The sequence below is a fragment of the Coregonus lavaretus genome (genome assembly GCF_964263955.1).
Source record: "Coregonus lavaretus genome assembly, chromosome: 12".
NCBI lineage: Eukaryota > Metazoa > Chordata > Actinopteri > Salmoniformes > Salmonidae > Coregonus > Coregonus lavaretus.
The window spans coordinates 47875351-47894871 of record NC_139999.1 but is presented as its reverse complement, the minus strand read 5'-3'; the positions used below and the strand labels follow the sequence as shown (position 1 = coordinate 47894871).

General features: G+C 41.2%; 1 protein-coding gene across 2 annotated transcripts; it reads left to right on the top strand.

Annotated features, from left to right (window-relative positions):
• Positions 1-893: 893 nt before the first annotated feature.
• stx18 (syntaxin 18) lies at positions 894-19337 on the top strand. 2 transcript variants are annotated; one of them, XR_014614064.1, is made up of 12 exons: positions 908-1114; positions 14618-14685; positions 15811-15926; positions 16029-16106; positions 16216-16282; positions 16590-16699; positions 17258-17355; positions 17507-17565; positions 17676-17745; positions 17884-17964; positions 18189-18864; positions 18945-19337. XR_014614064.1 is itself a non-coding variant. In XM_084173507.1 (11 exons), exons 1-11 carry the CDS (start codon positions 962-964, stop codon positions 18282-18284), a joined length of 996 nt encoding a protein of 331 aa, XP_084029633.1. In that variant the 5' UTR covers positions 894-961; the 3' UTR covers positions 18285-19337. The 2 variants fall into 2 exon arrangements, 1 of the variants encoding a protein (XP_084029633.1); XM_084173507.1 differs by having other exon boundaries at positions 894-1114; positions 18189-19337.
• Positions 19338-19521: the final 184 nt, after the last annotated feature.

The window sequence follows — 19521 nt, the reverse complement described above, 5'->3', positions numbered from 1 at the left end:
AAATTCGATCTCCAGCTGTCCCATAGTAATGAAGGTGTTGGGATCAGACAGGCAGTCAACGTTTCTCAGCCAGTCGAAATCATGAATCAGCTGGCATCATTTTTACGGATATATACAAAGAAATGTCAATTGAAAAAAGGTCAAACGAAATGAAGTGCAGCTAGTTTGCAGTCTTTCCAGCTTCAGTTTGAAGTGATTGTGTTAGCTGTGTTGTTGGCTAGCTCCTCTGAACAACAGTGTCCTGACGAAAGAGCACATTTTCTATGCCAGGCGAAATCGCGCCTCATTAGCTCATTGTAATGGTGGGTCTAAATTAATGTCACTAGAAAACAGCTTAAACAAATGCAGCCAGCTACTGTTGTTATTCTGGCTGCACTGTTTGACGTGACTGCAAATTAGCCGTAGTTGCTAGCTAGCAAGCAAGGGATAAGAACGTTGCCAGCCAGTATGGCAATGAAACATTTAGAACGAACAACTGGGTCGAGTCCATAGATAAAGAACAAAAAGACTGAACAACTGGGTCGCGTCTCTGACAACCGAACTGATAGAACAAATGACCAGCCGGCTTGGGTAGCAACCCTAGATTTGTGTCAGGACTATATCTTGTGGAAGGATAAAATAGTATGAATAAATTCAACAAAATAACATTTTTCATGAAAATATGGCAATCATTATTTGAACATGTTGGTAACCTTTTGTTTAAAAGTGATAATGCCCTCGAAGCCGGTGTTTGGAGGATATGTTGGCACGGTTTGCCGACCGTCGACTTCGACTCGGGCCTAACAACACCCGTGCCAATATATCTTCCAAACACCGGCTTCTCTGGCATTATCACTTAAGTGGCCAACCATGCATGTTTCGAACGCACCCATGCGTCGCAAAAATATGACGTTGAATGTGGTGACGTGTCTCTGTTGACAGTGGCGTGGACTGACGTGCTACCTGGGTGCTACTCACAGAAATGGCTGTTGATATAACTTTACTGTTCAAAGCCAGTGTCAAAACGGTAAAAACCCGAAATAAAGCTATCGGAGTAGGGTTTGATTCGCCTAAAGATGAAATCTTCAAGAAGAGCAGACCCAAGAATGGATTTTCTCCCAAGGCGAAGGAAGTGGTGAGTATTCATTCACTGCACTGGCTAACTACCTGGTAACGTTAGCTAGCTAGCTAGTTAATGTAGCCAAGATAGCTGTTTGTTGTAGCCAGCTAGCTAATTTATTTGAATAACAGTTGTGTAAAGATGGAAATTAAGAGTTCGGGTGCCGTTACAGCTCATGTTAGCTAGCTCATCAGTTAGCTAACGTTAGCTGAGTCAGTGGCTAGCGTGCTAACGACATTAGTCAAACATATCTGGAAGTTAGCTAACGTTAGCTAACAACTAGCCAGCTATCTAAAAAGGCCTAAGTCTATGATGTGCTCGCTAGTTACTTATATCGACCTCTAAGTAACCAATACTACTTTGCTCAAACGTTCAGTACTTGGCATGTAGCTAGCTAGCTACTACTTTTTGCATTTGACATGTTAGTGGTGCGTTCCAGATCGCCTACATAGTCAGTCAGTGTATTTTACTGGCTAGATAGCTACACATTTTCTGCGCATAAGTGTACTGTCACAGATTGTAGGACTGTTGCCTCATGTAGTTGTGGTTCATGAGACTAACTTCTTCTTTAGCACAATTTGATTTCCTGAGTTGGTTCCTGATATTTTATAGTAGATGTACGCACACAAACCGTTCTAAATGTTATAATAGACAACATGACGCTCACTAGCCCAAGATGTACTCTTAAGGAGCCTAACGTTACCATTACTCCTTAAGGTCCAAGGACCTTATGATATCTTCAGAAGTAGACTGGCTCTGACAGCCAAATACTCCATCTAGATGTGAATCGATTTTAAATTGTGATACGGTTCTAGAAACATAAAGCCCTTTACTTTCATATCACATCAAAATAATATCACAAATACAAAATACACGCTGCTACTGTACACTGTTTTAACCGGCTTTGACACAGTTGCAGCCAACAGTATTTTCCAGTGCTAAAATGTTTCTGGTGGCCATCTTCCTTTACACACAGGTGTTCGGAACAAGTCACATAATAAGTTGCATTAATACTTGGGGGCTCCCGAGTAGCACAGCGGTCTAAGGCACTGCATCTCAGTGCTAGAAGCGTCACTACAGATCCCCTGGTTCGATTCCAGGCTGTATCACAACTGGCCGTGATTGGGAGTCCCATAGGGTGGCGCACAATTGGCCCAGCGTCGTCGGGGTTTGGCCGGTGTAGGCCGTCATTGTAAATAAGAATTTGTTCTTAACTGACTTGCCTAGTTAAATAAAAGCAAAAAATAGTGTTTAATATGATTTCTGAATTACTACCTCATCTCTGTACCCCACACATACAATTATCTGTAACATCCCGTAGTCGAGCAGTGAATTTCAAACACAGATTCAACCACAAAGACCAGGGAGGTTTTGCAATGCCTCACAAAGAAGGGCACCTATTGGTAGATGGGTAAAAATAAAAAAAGCAGACATTGAATATCCCTTTGAGCATTGTGTAGTTATTAATTACACTTTGTATGATGTGTCAATACAAAGATACAGGCGTCCTTCCTAACTCAGTTGCCGGAGAGGAGAAAACCACTCAGGGATTTCACCATGAGGCCAATGGTGACTTTAAAACAGTTACAGATTTAAATGGCTGTGATAGGAGAACTGAGGATGGATCAACAACATTGTAGTTACTCCACAATACTAACCTAATTGACAGAGTGAAAAGAAGGAAGCCTGTACAAAATAAATATTCCAAAACATGCATCCCTTTTGCAACAAGGCACTAAAATAATACTCTTAAAGATGTGGCAAAGCAATTCATGTTTTGTCCAGAATACAAAGTGTTATGTTTGGGGCAAATCCAATACAACACATTACTGAGTACCACTCTCCATATTTTCAAGCATAGGGGTGGCAGCATCATGTTATGGGTATGCTTGTAATCATTCCGAATAAAAAATAAATGGAATGGAGCCAAGCACAGGCAAAATTCTAGAGGAAAACTTGCTTAAGTCTGCTTTCCACCAGACACTAGGAGATGAATCCACCTTTCAGCAGGATAATAACCTAAAACACAAGGCCAAATCTACACTGGAGTTGCTTACCAAGAAGACTGAATGTTCCTGAGTGGCCAAGTTACAGTTTTGACTTAGTCAAATAGATGTATCTATAGCCAGACCTGAAAATGGTTGTCTAGTAATGGTCAACAACCATTTTGATAGAGCTTGAATACTTTTGAAAATAAAAATGGGCAAATATTAGACTTGGGCAGTATACCTTATATACTGGGGTATTTGGAAATAGCCACTGGATGTTTTTTCAATAACGTCAATACTGTTTTGAAATGTTTCTCTACATTTTACTATTTGTAGCTACTTTTTTAAATACCTGCAGTCAACTTGTGCAATATGTTAGAAGATAAAGCAGATTGTGTTCTTCATTTCACCTGTCACATTATTTTACATTATGAAGCTTTCCGTAGTTCCCCAGAACGGTTGAGCCAGTCACGTGTTTGTTTGTAAATAGCACAACTGGGGAAAGCGGGAGCAGGCGAGTCCAGCTGTGTATTGACTGGGGTCACGTTTTATATTGAAAGTCAAGTGTTTTTTTGCTTCAATACAGTGATCAGGGATGTGCAACTATAGTTTTCATTCACAGAAAATACATTAGTGCGACACATTCGGCAGAAAATAGCTTCATTTTCATCAGATGACAACAGAAGTACAACACTATTTGGCTGGCAGCCACATAAGTAGGCTAAATGAGCTTACAATGAAAAAGCAAGGTATTATTAGCAAAAACTATGCATGGTCATCATATTTCTGTTTATCATAGAAAGAAAGTAGCCAGCTACATTTCCTAATGTTTTTCTTAAAGTTAATATTGCATTTTACCAGAGAAAAGTAGGCTGGCTACACTGAGAAAAGTAGCTCCACATCAGTCAGAACATTGTCTGCTGATAGAATGCCCGTTCTTGAATTCTCATCCAAGTGGAGAAGTGCAACTGAAGCACAAAATTAGTCTGATGTTGAGCAGAAATTACAATAAGAAGCACAAGATGCTTGTTATGCGTTTAAAAAAATTTGCCTGTGAAAAATGAAGATTTCTGTGTTAACACAACCCCTAAGTGTTTAACTTACTAACTAGCTAAGTAAGTTGCTGAATTAATAAGTTGACGGGGCATCATATTGTGTTGGCTTTCTGCCTTGTTTGAGAAGTCAAAGCCCTTTGGATGAGTTATCTGTACAGCTGCCACTGCTATCTTTTGATTTCCTTGCGTTTTTTCTCCTCTCAGTTCTTGGCCTATCTGCTCCTCCCCCATCTTTTTTTTTTACATTTACATTTTAGTCATTTAGCAGACGCTCTTATCCAGAGCGACTTACAGTTAGTGAGTGCATACATTTTTCATACTGGCCCCCCGTGGGAATCGAACCCACAACCCTGGCGTTGCAAACGCCATGCTCTACCAACTGAGCTACACGGGGGGCTCGCTGCTAGGCTTGTCCTTGACCTGGCTCAGGTGGCTCACAGCGCGATGGAAGGCGGTCTGCACAGCTTTACGGATGCCAGAGGAGCAGCCCTCCATCAGTTTGATCTTGTCCACAGTCTTATTGATACCAAAGGGAACCATCTTCTCCGAGCACATCAGGCAGGCCCGTTACCCTAGCGACTCCAGACTCCACACAGACACATGCTGCTCCAGAGCCATTACTGTTCATTTGCACAATGTCTCTCGTTCATATTCGCTTGTAAATGTCCAAACTCCCCCAAAATGACATTCCGTAGATCCTACCTATATACAGTATCTATAACTTTAAGAGCTGGACTGCCTGTCTTTGCCATTTTTTAAAAATTTGTTTGCACTCGTTAGCATATTTAGCTAGCAGCCTCCATGGAAATTCGCTATTACTTGTGTTAATTTTGTTAGCATTCTGGTAATAGACGCCCAATAGCCAGTAATATCGTAAATCCCAGGATAAGAGAAGGATGGTATGATATGAAAATCTGGATAGCGCACAACCCTAGCAAATATTGCACAATCCAGGTGTGGAACGCTCTTAGAGATTTACCCAGAAAGACTCACAGCTGTAATCGCTGCCAAAGGTTCTTCTACAAAGTATTGACTCAAGGGTGTGAATACTTATGTAAATGGTATATTTTTGTATTTCATTTTCAATAAATGTGCAAAACATAAATAAAATAAAACATGTTTTCACTTTGTCATTATGGGTATTGTGTGATTAGATGGGTCAGATAAAAAAATAAATATTAGTCCGTTTTGAATTAAGGCTGTAACACAAGAACATGTGGAATAAGTCGAGGGTATATGAGTAGTTTCTGAATGCACTGTAGGTAGGGGTAAAGTGACTGGGCAACAGGATAGAAAATAGACAGTAGCAGCATATGTGCTGAGTGTGAAAGTGTGTGTGGCATCAGTATGCATGTGTTTGCATGTTATGTGTGTGTGCGTGTGTGGGCATACAGTGCATTTGGAAAGTATTAAGACCCCTTCATTTTTTCCACATTTTGTTATGTTAAAGCCTTATTCTAAAATTGATTAAGTTGTCTTTTTGCCTCATCAATCTACACACAATACCACATAATGACGAAGCAAAAACAGGTTTTTAGAAATTTTGGCAAATGTATAAAAAAAAAAAAAAGGAAATATCACATTTACATAAGTATTCAGACCCTTTACTCAGTACTTTGTTGAAGCACCTTTGGCAGCAATTACAGCCTCTAGTCTTCTTGGGTATGACGCTACAAGCTTGGCACATCTGTATTTGGGGAGTTTCTCCCATTCTTCTCTGCATGCTCTCAAGCTCTGGGAGCGTTGCTGCACAGCTATTTTCAGGTCTCTCCGGAGATGTTCGATCGGGTTCAAGTCCGGGCTCTGGCTGGGCAACTCAAGGACACTCTACCATAAAGGCCTGATTGGTGGAGTGCTGCAGAGATGGTTGTCCATCTGGAAGGTTCTCCCATCTCCACAGAGGAACTCTGGAGCTCTGTCAGTGTGACCATCAGGTTCTTGGTCACCGTCCCTGACCAAGGCCCTTCTCCTCTGATTGCTCAGTTTGGCCGGGCAGTCAGCTCTCGGAAGAGTCTTGGTGTTTCCAAACGTCTTCCATTTAAGAATGATGGAGGCCACTGTGTTTTTGGGGACCTTCAATGCTGCAGAAATTTGTTGGTACCGTTCCCCAGATCTGTGCCTCGACACAATCCTGTCTCGGAGCTCTACGGACAATTCCTTCGACCCCATGGCTTGGTCTTTGCTCTGACATGCACTGTCAACTGTGGGACCTTATATAGACAGGTGTGTTCCTTTCCAAATCATGTTCAATCAATTGAATTTACAACAGGTGGACACTAATCAAGTTGTAGAAACATCTCAAGGATGATCAATGGAAACAGGATGCACCTGAGCTCAATTTCGAGTCTCATAGCAAATGGTCTGAATACTTATGTAAATAACGTTTTTCAGTTTTTTATTTTTTAATACATTTGCAAAAAATTCTAAAGTTGATGAGGATTTTTATTTATTTAATCTATTTTAGAATATGGCTGTAGCGTAACAAAATGTGGATAATGTGAAGGGGTCTGAATACTTTCCGAATGCACTGTATGTAGTGTGTGTTGGGTTGTCAGTGTAAGTATGTGTGGGTAGAGTCCCGTGTGTGTGCATAGAGTTAGTGCAAAAAAGGGGTCAATGCAGGTAGTCCGGGTAGCCATTTAATTAGCTATTACCTGTCTTGTTTAGAAGTCTGATGGCTTGGGGGTAGAAGCTGTTCAGGGTCCTGTTGGTTCTAGACTTGGTGCATTGGTACCGCTTGCTGTGCGGTAGCAGAGAGAACTGTCTGCCTTGGGTGGCTGGAATCTGAAAATGTTTTGGGCCTTCCTTGATGAAAGCCAGTTCCAATTTGAGGGGATAGCCTAATATGAAACACCCAGTGATGGACAGTCCTGATGAGAGGCTGCATTTTTTCACGTCTTCCTCTTTTTTTCTTTTTACATTCACATGTCATTCCAATGCAGTAGGTTGGGGATAGATCCGTGGATCTTAGATCTGTGGTCTTCCCAGATTTTCACTCTCACCGCCACATAGTCGCAACCCATCATTGGGTGCTGAAATAAAGAGGGCTCATTGCAAGCGACTGGCAAATAGAATAAGTGCGCCACATGCAGCGTGACCACTGTGATATGCAGAGGTGAGTATCGTAGATACAAGCCCCATCAAAGGCACCTTGAAGAACTCCTCTGGATTTCCGCAGGGACTTCAGCTCTTGATCCATACCTGATGTCCCCACCAACCATAGCCAGGAGAAACAAGCCCAGTCACACAGCTCCACACAACTATTCTTTGTTGCGCCTCGCGCACCCCTGTTGCAATGATATTGGAAACGATGGTTTAATAAAAGCAGGGATGCTGATTTGAGGAAACTCAAACCTAGCCTGTGGTGACATCCCCCCCCGGGCCCCCACCCTCCCGCTGTCTCCCCTGTGCTACCGATATCATCTGAAACGATCTCGGTGAACCAACGTTTGGATAAATTGAAAATGTGAGTTTGGAATGTCCTCACTGCATACAGTTATGTGGTGGTTTTCATCTACCCCCACCCCCTCATCCTTTTCTCCATAAGACTTCAGATACAGGCTCCATTTTTTGTGTGCGAGCCCTCTCTTCACATGTTTGATTCCATAAACATGCTGCAATAACATTTTCTTTCAGCTTTCTAACAATTTCTTGAGGAAAGCCGATCCTCCCAAGAGCCAGTGATTAAAGGTGGAAGATCAAAGCAGAGAAAACATTAAATTAGGTCCCCAGTAACAATGTTGACGGCCGGCCCCTAATGCTGAACAGATGTGGGCGCTCTCCAAGACATGCACTGCCTTCTCAGTTCCCAGTGACACTTCCCAAAACAGATAGGTAAAAAAAGTCAAAGTAAACAAATATAAAGTAGAATGTATGGGTTGTTGTTTTTTCAAAACTTTACCCTTTGCAGAAAGTTAACATTTTTGATGGCGAAACGAAAGGCTTGATGGACTTATAAGAGGGGCTAGTGTGTGTCTGGGGTGCGGTGATCGGGAGGGAATCTTTTACCTCGGGTCGGTTTGGGGCACTGTTTTCTCAGTTTCACCGCTCTCCTCCTCGTCTCCACAGCAGGCTGCTCTTCTCGTGTTTAAATGCAGGAGGTCACCCCGAAATGGTTAAATTGTGTGTAGAAAATTGCGTTTGGCTTCCCACCATGCCTTCAGCAGCGCCGTTCCAAAATTGACCACTTTTTACAGTTTTGCGGTGATCAGCCAGCACTTAGAAGTATGCGTTATTACTAAACTCGATCGAGGTAGGGGTTGCCCTCTCATATGGCGAATTTGAAATGGAAATTATAATCTGATATATTCTCAAAACATTGAGTTACATTTTGATAACCTGGGTCCATTTCAGCCTTAATTTTGTAGTCTCTCCTATTGGGGAAAAAAAACTTTCTGGGAAAATCTAAAGTTTTGAAGTACTTACACAGGGCAGTACATGTGATGCTTTGATGGAATTTATCTGCTCTACAGTTAGAATACCATAGCCTAACTCTTAGGCTAAGAGATAAGGTACAAGCCTAGGTTATATTTGTTGGCCCCATTACCTGAGAATCACACACCTAATTTGAGCAATTGAACAAATCTCTTCACCCCATTTCTTCCTGTTCTTCCTGTTGACACAGAGCAAGTTTTTGCAAGTCACCTCACAATAATTGCCATGAACCTACATCTGCTGTCATGATCAGTGATTTGTTTTGTAGTCTCAGGAGTCTTCATTCTCTCCCACAAATTATTAAAAAATATATCTATATTTCTCACGCACTCACTCACACAAAACTGCAAATGTATTCTCTCACCATCAGGTTGTGATTTGAGGGATTTTACCTGAGCTGAATGTCCTGCTAAACACCGTCTTTACCAGTTGGTTTAATCTCCGTTCTGTTTTCCCAAGGAGGCCAGGCAAATAGAATTTTGAGGCATCAAATGCAATAGCGGAACCGATCTTATCTAGCATTTCCCCACAGACGTTTCAAGAAAGGGGATTTCGCCAGTTTTGCAAAAATGAAAATATAATAAAGTGTAAAATATGGAGACATAAATGCACAAACACAGGTCTGTGGACGAGTGTCAAATGAAATCCAGATACTTGGCAGTCTAAACAGTGGAATTGTAACAAAAAGGCAAAATTCAGATTGATATGAGCCATAACGGCATTATTTAATTAAGCAATGAGGCTCCTTCCTTAACAAATAGGCCTAGGCCACATAAGACGATAAGTAATCTATAGGATAATTGATTACTCAAACATTTCTCAATTAGGCTATCATTTAGCATATCTGTATTAAAATAGGCAGAAAAATTTCCTCAATCACAAACTAGGGAAACATCCACTCTCAGGCTCAGGGACAACCAGAACAAACCTTAGAGGAAAAGTGACATTTCTCAAAACAACTGTAAAATATTTCAGGGCTTTTGTAATAGGCCAAACAAAAGGTGTTGCATAAAGCTTACTTCATTTATTTTTTATTTATTTTTATTTTCACTGCATCGGTTGTTCCCTACAAATGCTGTTTTGAATTAAAAGAAAATTGGACCTACACACTGAAAAAGGCTGCAAAGCCGAAACGTTTGTGTATGCTATCCCTGAAAAGAATGAAATGAAAATAATAATTAAATAAAAAATGAAGGTCGCTTTATGCGACATCTTTTTGAGTGCGGACCCATTACACCTGAATGTTTGTCTGAATTTGTGGATTTTACGTACCAGCCAAGCTTCTGGGAGAGCAAGATGGTCCCCTTTTAATTTTGTAATAGGCTTACCTGCCTTTTTCACAAAGACACGATAACCATTGAACATGTGTCAAAGAATTAGGCTAGCCTAATTACCAGTTAACATTGCATTTGGGTAGCCTACATTGGTACGATCTAGTCTGTTCTACTGTGAGCACCATATACACAGGCCTTGAGAGGAATAATGTGTCCTTCATCTAAGTGTTTCATTAATTAATCCCTTAAGTGCAACAAGACCAAACATTAGTGTTGCTCAACTACCCAACAAACAACACAACGTTCTGGCTTGTTAGTCATGTTTTCCATTAAAGTTCAAATAAAAGACTGGGCTAGAGGTTCTGAGGGGAAGTCTGATGTGGTCCCAATATCTTTTTTTCTCAATGAAGCTAGAATATGACATTGTTCGCATCCATTGTAGTCAGGAGAGAGAAAGCTGATTTGAACAGGATAAACCTCTGAGCCTTTGTTCATCAAGTTTGTTCAAAAGGAAAAGAATGCTTTTAAAAACGGTGATGTGCACAACTTGGATGCATTTGCAAAACAAGATGCTGTTGACTTTTCAGAAACAATTTACTTGTCGAGGGCAAAAATTCGACATCTGACATTAGAGCAACAGGAGAACGACAGTGGTCTCCTAGTTAAACGTATACTTTGTTCTTCATTTATGCTGCATACAAGTACGTGACTCAAAAAAGTCAGATTGAATGGCATGATGGCATGAAAACTTGTGGACTACCATACATGTTTCTTGGCAGTTGGCCTGGCTAGCTGGTTAGAAGAACACGCTAACTTCCGGCCAAAATGTAAAACTGAATAAATACAGCACTTTGAACCACAAAGTGGACGCAGTGGATGGTATTTTGTGGCAGAATTTGCTGTCGTCATCTCATTGAAAACAATGACATCCGGTATCATCCTGCCGCCATGAGTCTGCTATGCGAACAACGCATTATTCTTACACCTAGTTTTAACTAAAACAATACAACTTATTTTGGTTTTAATTTATTTTTCTATTTATTTGTATTTCTTTTGAAATCTGAGAAGTTTAGGAATGTATGCTGTAGTCGAGATTATTACCCTAAAAAATGCACACTCTAGACAACTATTTGTTTAAAAGCTCCTAGATACCTTTGGATGCGAGTGTAGTTTATTGACTGTGTTGTTGTGACTGACCAGAAATCTCAATTTCTAATACACAAGAGTTAGTAAGACGTAAACACATTGATAAAATCAACGCGGCGACGTCCCCTCCACTGCAAAGAGCTTTAAGTGTTTCTCACAGTGTCTTATTTTAACAATTAGGCTAGTTATAGAGTCTATAGATCTAAAATCAGATTTGGACAGGCTTCAAAATGGACAGCTAGAGGTCAAGTAATGGAGACCTAAACGACTGCTGGGTGATCATTATCAAATTATCTCAGTTACCTGGTTTTAGTAAAATAAAGAGCCTACCCAGACTGACTTTTTAAAAAATCAGCTGGCTAAGCCTTTTAAAAATGTTTATAATAATGCACTGTGATGGTTTGTTTGCGCTTCGTACAGGCTGAGGGGCAGGGGAGAGTGAGAAGATAAAGTGGGGGTCCTTGATGATGATGAGATTAGATGTAGCCCGGCAGACTGTCTCCTCCTGCTGCCTCGTTCCAAACACAACACACACGCGCACAAGCACATTCATATACATTCGCACACTCCTACAGCCACAAGCACAAGGCTACCCCCTTCCTCATTGTTTAGGTATTACTAGCTCTTTAGAGTCTTAAGTTACAAGAGCAATTGATCCCAGTGACCCCCGAAAAACCCTGGAGGTTGCAGTGGGAATCTGAGCCCAAATGTATACACACAGGAGACAGATCAACCCCCCAAACCAGCACTCTTGACATCTTCTCTCTTCTCCTCTGTTCTCTCCTGAAAGCCATTGGGGCTCCAATACTGGCAGCCTAGTGCTACCTGCTGGTGAGGAGGTGTGTTACAAAAGCAGAAGAATGTAGCCTATTTCAAATAGCACATCAGTGATCTAGTGACCCTTGGTTGTAGGCCAAATTAGCATGATATGGGTTTATAGCTGTGATTTATATAGTGAGTGTCTGGGAGAAGAGAAAATGAAGACACTCAGGCATCCAAGGATTGGAGTTGCCCATCCCAGATGGTATTCGTCTTGAATCTAACAAGACAGCAGACAACAACACAGACAGCAGACAACAACACACTCCTGCCTTTCAACCATGGGAACGTTTTTCTTCACTCAACCCGTTCACAAGCACAAGTGCTCTGAACAACGATTAACATTTGACCCCTGATAATTGTATTATTACAAGGGTCGACTCGCTGCCACAGCCCTTTACTCGGTTATCTTAAACCTGCTTGGTTCTAATTGCTCTGAAGCAATGTCACACCTCGAGACATCTAGGCTTATTTGCTTTCTAGGAGAGGTGATGGGTTTCAAGCAAATTGTAGCTCTGTATTTATTTATTTTTTAACTTTCTTTTCAAAGCCTTGTCGTTTTCTTCTCGTTTATATTTTTAGAGTCGCCATTAGAGACTAAGACCCAGGTCGTGCTTTACCACTGCAGCAATTTGGTAATTACGGTCATTAGAAGAAGAAAAAAACTGGACCGAAGACGCCGCGGTTTGGCTTTACAAAAATAATCCCGCTCGCCCTGGGTCTCTGTCACAGTCGAACTCATTGTGTCATTTTCAATATGGCGCTTGTCTGGATTCTCTCTTAGGTTTTTTCTTCTATTTTCGCAAACAGAGCCTGCTGTGTGTGTACTGTCTGTCCTTCTTGTGCTCCACTCTGTTGATGGGGAAGCAATTAGGAGTTTTTCGATGTTAACCGAATTATAGGAGCAAATATTGGATTCAACCGAGTTTCCTCTGGTTTTCCTGTGCACACATCTTCCCGGACATTTTATCTGTGATAAATACATTTCAGGCATATTTAAATGTTTTCTGTCAGGGAACTACAGTGTATAGGAGAGTATAATTTTATTTACTGGAGCTAGGCTATTTAACAAGGAAATTGCCAGTTTGATTTTGGTATGTCCTGCCGTAAACAAATATTAATTGGTAAACATTCAGAATGGATAGAGGGAGACAGATGGACAAGGTGGCCTGTCACAGTCAATGAATGCTAAATATGGTCATTTTAAAGGAAGGCCTAACTTGAGACATGCAAGCAGAGCCTGAAACTAACTCTTTGGTCCACCAGTGAATGAATGAAATCCACCAACCTCCCAGACGTCTTACCAGCATTTGGCTGTGCGAGACATCTAATATTGTCATCTTCAACCTAGCTTAGCTCCTACGGATGCACTCATAATGGCTTCCAGTCCACCCATTATGCCATTATTGACTTGAATGGGGACACCCGTTCTATTCATTCTATTTTTATTGCAGCACATGCTGTCAGGAGAGGAGAAAATGTGTCTATAAAAAAAATATATATGTACACACACACATACAGTTGAAGTCGGAAGTTTACAGACACTTAGGTTGGAGTCATTAAAACTCGTTTTTCAACCACTCCACAAATTTCTTGTTAACAAACTATAGTTTTGGCAAGTCGGTTAGGACATCTACTTTGTGCATGACACAAGTAATTTTTCCAACAATTGTTTAAAGATTATTTCACTTATATTTCTCTGTATCACAATTCCAGTGGGTCAGAAGTTACACTAAGTTGACTGTGCCTTTAAACAGCTTGGAAAATTCCAGGAAATGATGTCATGGCTTTAGAAGCTTCTGATAGGCTAATTGACATCATTTGAGTCAATTGGAGGTCTACCTGTGGATGTATTTCAAGGCCAACCTTCAAACTCAGTGCCTCTTTGCTTGACATCATGGGAAAATCAAAAGAAATCAGCCAAGACCTCAGAAAATAAATTGTCCAAGCTTTAACGTCCAAGCTTTAACTTCCTGACTGATGTCTTGAGATGTTGCTTCAATATATCCACATAATTTTCCTTCCTCATGATGCCATCTATTTTGTGAAGTGCACCAGTCCCTCCTGCAGCAAAGCACCCCCACAGCATGATGCTGCCACCCCTGTGCTTCACGGGTAGGATGGTGGTCTTCGGCTGCAAGCCACCACCTTTTTCCTCCAAACATAACGATGGTCATTATGGCCAAACAGTTCTATTTTTGTTTCATCAGACCAGAGGACATTTCTCCAAAAAGTACGGCTTTTTTATGGTGGTTTTGGAGCAGTGGCTTCTTCCTTGCTGAGCGGCCTTTCAGGTTATGTCGATATGGGACTTGTTTTACTGTGGATATAGATACTTTTGTACCTGTTTCCTCCAGCGTCTTCACAAAGTCCTTTGCTGCTGTTCTGGGATTGATTTGCACTTTTCGCACCAAAGTACGTTCATCTCTAGGAGACAGAACGCGTCTCCTTCCTGAGCGGTATGACGGCTGTGTGGTCCCATGGTGTTTATACTTGCGTACTATTGTTTGTACAGATGAATGTGGTACCTTCAGGCGTTTGGAAATTGCTCCCAAGGATGAACCAGACTTGTGGAGGTCTACAATTTTTAAAGTCTTATCTCTTAAGACTTCTAGATATTTACAGTGGTTTGGTTTTTCAAAGAAAACTAACTTTCCATGTGCATTTTACCAATGAAATGAGTCCACAATGACAGGGACAAAATCATGAAGAGGAACTGAGATGTAGCCAACAAATAGAGAGAGAGACATGAAGACATTGATCAACTTCTCTGTAACATGTGTTTTCTCTTCATTTTGACAGATCTCCAACATCACCAAGCTGAAAGACTTTCTGCTGCAGCACAGGAAGGACTATGTGAATGCTGGAAGGTAAGCCTCGTCTCAGGCCACCAAACCCTGTCCTATTTACTGTCTGTTTTCTGTCACTTTCAACAGTGACTTTCATGTGGCTATAAGATGTAGGCTAATCCCTTTTCACGTTTGACCTAAAGAAAATCCCCCAGGAAGGGTTCGGCTCGGCCTCCATGTAGATTGGGATATATCTAACCTTTGACAACTTGATTGATGTTTCAAAGAGAAAAAAGGTCATTCTCATAAAGGATGCAAAAAGGTTTTAACCTTCTCAACCCTAGAGCCTTCATTGTTAAAGAAGTTGACGACATTAACTAAAAAGCATAATCATATAGGCCAAGGTGGCTGGAGCTACTGATGGAACATTGGGGTCTGTCAGAACTTGGCTCATAGTGCTGTGTGTGTCAGTCGGTCTGCAGAGTTGACTACAGGCTGTGTTGCAGACTCAAAGGTCTGACTGGTCTAATTGAGGTGGGTGGTTGGGGAAGGCAGGCTCTGGCACAAGGTCAGTAGCGAGTGGGGTGGTCTTTTGGATACTCAGTCTAATTGGGTGGAATAATTGAGCTGCAACCAAGTGTAGAGCAAATCACGCCCTGGGACTAATCCTAGACTTCATCTGATTAAGGCCCCGAGGGCAGTGTGTGTGAGCACGCATGGTGGGCCTTGAAAAACTTTTTCAGGCCCTTGCAGTTTTCACATTTTCTTGCCTTAGTTTAGAGCCAGCAATTTGGATCTATTAGCCTAAAAAATATATATAATAAAAAACCTGTCACATGCATTAAAAATGTAATAAATAAAAATGTATTATTAGTTTACACGGGAAGAAGTACATTATATGATCTTCCCATAGAATTGACTTAAGTATTTAGTTTTTTGTTGTTGTAATTAAACACTGGAAACACAAGAAAGGTCTGGGTGCCTTTTTCATGTTTCTTCGACAGAAAATGAAAATTAGCATGTGTCAGTCATCACAGAACTATCATTCTGAGACAATGATCTATTACCTGTACAGTAGGAATCCACTAGAGGGCAACATAGGCTAAACACTTTAAATGTAACTGCACAGAATCAGCAGGCCTAGTTTACAGCAGACCTGGGTCCAAATACGATTAGTTTCCTTTCAATTGCTTTGTGTGTTTGCAGTCTCATCTCGTCAGACCTAACCCGGATGACCGACAATGAGCGAGACCAGATCGACCAGGACGCCCAGATCTTCATGAGAACCTGCTCTGAGGCCATCAAGCAGCTCCGCTCTGAAGGTGTGTGTGTGTGTGTTTGAGTCCATTGGCTTGCATGTACTGGACATACTGTATAATACACAATAATAAGAACCCTTTTGTCATTTACTGTCGCCCTTCCAGCTGAGAAGCAGGTCATATCGACACAGATCAGAGAGCACAGGGGGGCGGTCCTCGACCTTATCGAGATATATTTGAGAGGTGGGCTCATTGATGATGTCACGATATATAATTGATGTCAGTGCATATTGTAAGTACTTTATAATAATGTAGACCATATCTGATTTGTGTTGATCATTCCTGTTTGCAGGAGTGTGCAAGCTTTACTCCGAGCAGAGGGCTATACGAGTGAAGAGAGTGGTGGACAAGAAGAGACTGTGAGTATTTTAAAGAGCAATGTTTTTCAATGGAAGGTTAAAATGAATCACATCTATTATGGAAAAAAATACCTTGAATTATTCATTTATTGACAGAATTGATTTCAGGGACAGTTGAGATGAATTCTGACAAATGTGTATAGGTCTGTATATTCATAACACATCATTTATTTGTGAATTATTCTTCATTCATTTATAACATTTTGGCAGTAAGCTATCTCTATAATATATGTTGTGACCTTGCTTTAAGTGTTTTGGGGGCTTTTAGGAAGCCTGACCTTGTCTACGGTGTTTGATATTATTCCAGGTCCAGACTAGAGCCAGAGCACCACCACAGTAGGGTGGCGGTAGAGAGAAGCCCACTGGTGGAGCAGCACAGCGAGGAGAAAACAGCCAAGGAGGAGAACAGCAGCGGTGGTGAGTACAGAGACCAAGACGAGATCCCAAAGAGACTCTGTGTGGAAAGAACATCTATTTTGAGTCACTACAGCCGACTATTTAAATGGTGTTTGTCTAGGGTTGTGGGTTCGATTCCCACGGGGGGCCAGTATGGAAAATGTATGCACTCACTAACTGTAAGTTGCTCTGGATAAGAGCATCTGCAAAATGACTAAAATGTAAATGTTTATTACAGCCCCACACATCTCTACATGTAACATGTTATTCTCTCATTGATTTGATTTATTTACTACTACTGGTATATTCATTGACATTTAGCGCTATTTGCACGTGGAAATCTTACAAGTGCCTAAAACACAAATGTTTGAATGAAAATTGTCAACATCTGCATTTAAAATAAAGCTAAATGGATAGAGGTAAAGAGAGGGTTATGAAAGGAGTGGTTTGATGTTTGTGTAATAAAGAGAAATGGATAGAGTGGAAAATCAATGGCTATGACAGTCACAGGAGTGACTTGATGTTTGCGTGAGCTTAAAGTGAAGAGGGTGTATTTCTCCCTTTGTTTTCTCCCTGAAGAACGGAGTGTGGCGGAGGTGCCGGAGAACAACGTGAGCCTGTGGGAGGAGGGCCAGGGCCGTGTGGAGGACGAGCTCTCACCTGAGGAGATGCAGATGGTATGGAACAGAGATGTTGTGTATGCTTCCATGTGCTCTCCCTCTCTCCAATGCATTGTGTTACACCTCTTCTATTAATGCCTTTACGTTGTTGTCTGATATCTCAGAATCATCTACACAGCATTTACAATACTTGTTTCACTCTGTCTAGTTTGAACAAGAGAACCAGAGGCTGGTGAGCGAGATGAGCAACCTAGTAGATGAAGTCAGGTGAGTGTTTAATCAGTCCTTCAGCCCATTTTTACCACTACATTCCTAGATATGACTGAGGTGAAGCAAAGGTGAAAAAGATGAACCGATCTCCTCCTAATGTCTTTCAGGCAAATTGAGGGCAAGGTCGTCGAGATCTCACGACTCCAGGAGATCTTTGCGGAGAAGGTGCTAATGCAAGTGAGTGACCTCCTTATTCCCTCTGGTCCATTTGGCCATCCCTGAAGGAAAATGCCTCTATTGAAAAGAATGTCCATCCAACTTAATAAAGTGTTATTAGTGTGTGTTGCTTATTTCCTGTTTATCTGTTGTTCACAGGAAACTGAGATCGACAGTATCCATCAGCTAGTCGTGGGAGCCACTGAAAACGTCAAAGAGGGAAACGAGGACATCCGAGAGGTAATGGCAGGTTATGCTAAACAACCCCAGTAGTTTTCCCTACTCGTTATACTGTATATTATTGTATTTTTAGATTACGGGGGTGTCCATAGGTTTCCATTGGATATAACTTTAAGAAATGTTTTTTTAAACCAAATATTCAGAACTGACTCTTGAGGTTGCTCAACACAGCTAGTGATCTGTTTTAGCTCTGTGGTTTCATTGTACGCTTAACTTGTTTTCAGGCCATCAAAAACAATGCTGGATTCCGTGTCTGGATCCTCTTCTTCCTTGTCATGTGCTCCTTCTCTCTGCTCTTCCTGGATTGGTACGACAGCTAACTCCCTGAACCTGGCAGAACCAGGAAGTGACATCAGCCCGGGACTAGCCCTAAGTGGTTATCACATTGAAGTATATGTTTGGATGGACAGTGTTGGATCTAGGACCAGCTTTTCCTAACCCCCCAAAAAACTGACCCCAGACCGGTGCTTTGAGGACGACTTCACTACATGTCAACCGTACTCGAGCCACTAGAGGTCAGTGCAAACGCATGTTACTAGGTAACTCTTCCTGTTCCTGTTCAGCAAAGCACGCTATTGGCTGAATGCAAAGTGCTGTCATCCACCTGCACTGTGCATATATGGGCAATCAGGATCGCATACATATTGACCACTACAATGCTTGTTATTGAATCAACAGCAACTGTCCTCTGCCGTCTTTCTCAAAGGAAGTAACAGTGGTTTTTGAGCAATTAGTCTTTCTTTATCTGTATTGAGATCTTGACATTGTGGACTTATGCTTTGTTGAGATGAAGAAAATGTTTTTTGAAACCATTGTGGTCTTTCATATGTATTTATTTCAATGGTATGTACACATTTAGAAGATATGAGATAATTAAGCAAAAAGGCCCAAGGGGGTGTGGTATATGGCCAATATACCACAGCTAAGGGCTGTTCTTATGCATGAGGCAACGAGAAGTGCCTGGATACAGCCCTTAGCAGTGGTATATTGGCCATATGCCACAACCCCCCAAGGTGCCTTATTGTTATTATAAACTGGTTACCAACATAATTAGAACAGTAAAAATATGTTTTGTCATAGTGGACGTATACCACAGCTTTCAGCCAATCAGCATTCAGGGCTCGAATCACCCGGTTTATAATCACTAATATACCATGAGTTAAGGCTTAGCTCTTGCAGTTGCGATATTTTAAAGAATGGTTATTATGAGTTACACCGAGCATGTAAGCCTTTTGTTTGTGTAAAGATAGTGGTTATGATCAATCAATGGGAGTATTTATGTGTTGGTATAACTCCACTTTGCACTTACACTGCTTGTGTAAAAACCTGGTCCTAACACCAATAAAATGAAGCACTGCTTGTGAATGACATTTTCCTATTTTTTCTTATTTCCCCAAATTACAGCAAGAAATCCACACATTCACTAGTTGATATATTGTATGGATTGTACTTCAGCCATTCCCTAGTCTAGTTTACATTTACATCATTTAGCAGTAGTTCATGGCAAAACAATAGTATCCAGATTACTTACAGATCTAGAAATCTGGGCCTATGGCA

Excerpts from the sequence above, each read along its gene's own strand:
- stx18 (XM_084173507.1), top strand. The coding sequence starts at position 962 with ATGGCTGTTGATATAACTTTACTGTTCAAAGCCAGTGTCAAAACGGTA. Across the intron at positions 14,686-15,810 it reads GACTATGTGAATGCTGGAAG|TCTCATCTCGTCAGACCTAA; the intron begins GTAAGCCTCGTC and ends GTGTGTTTGCAG. Across the intron at positions 17,356-17,506 it reads CACCTGAGGAGATGCAGATG|TTTGAACAAGAGAACCAGAG; the intron begins GTATGGAACAGA and ends CACTCTGTCTAG.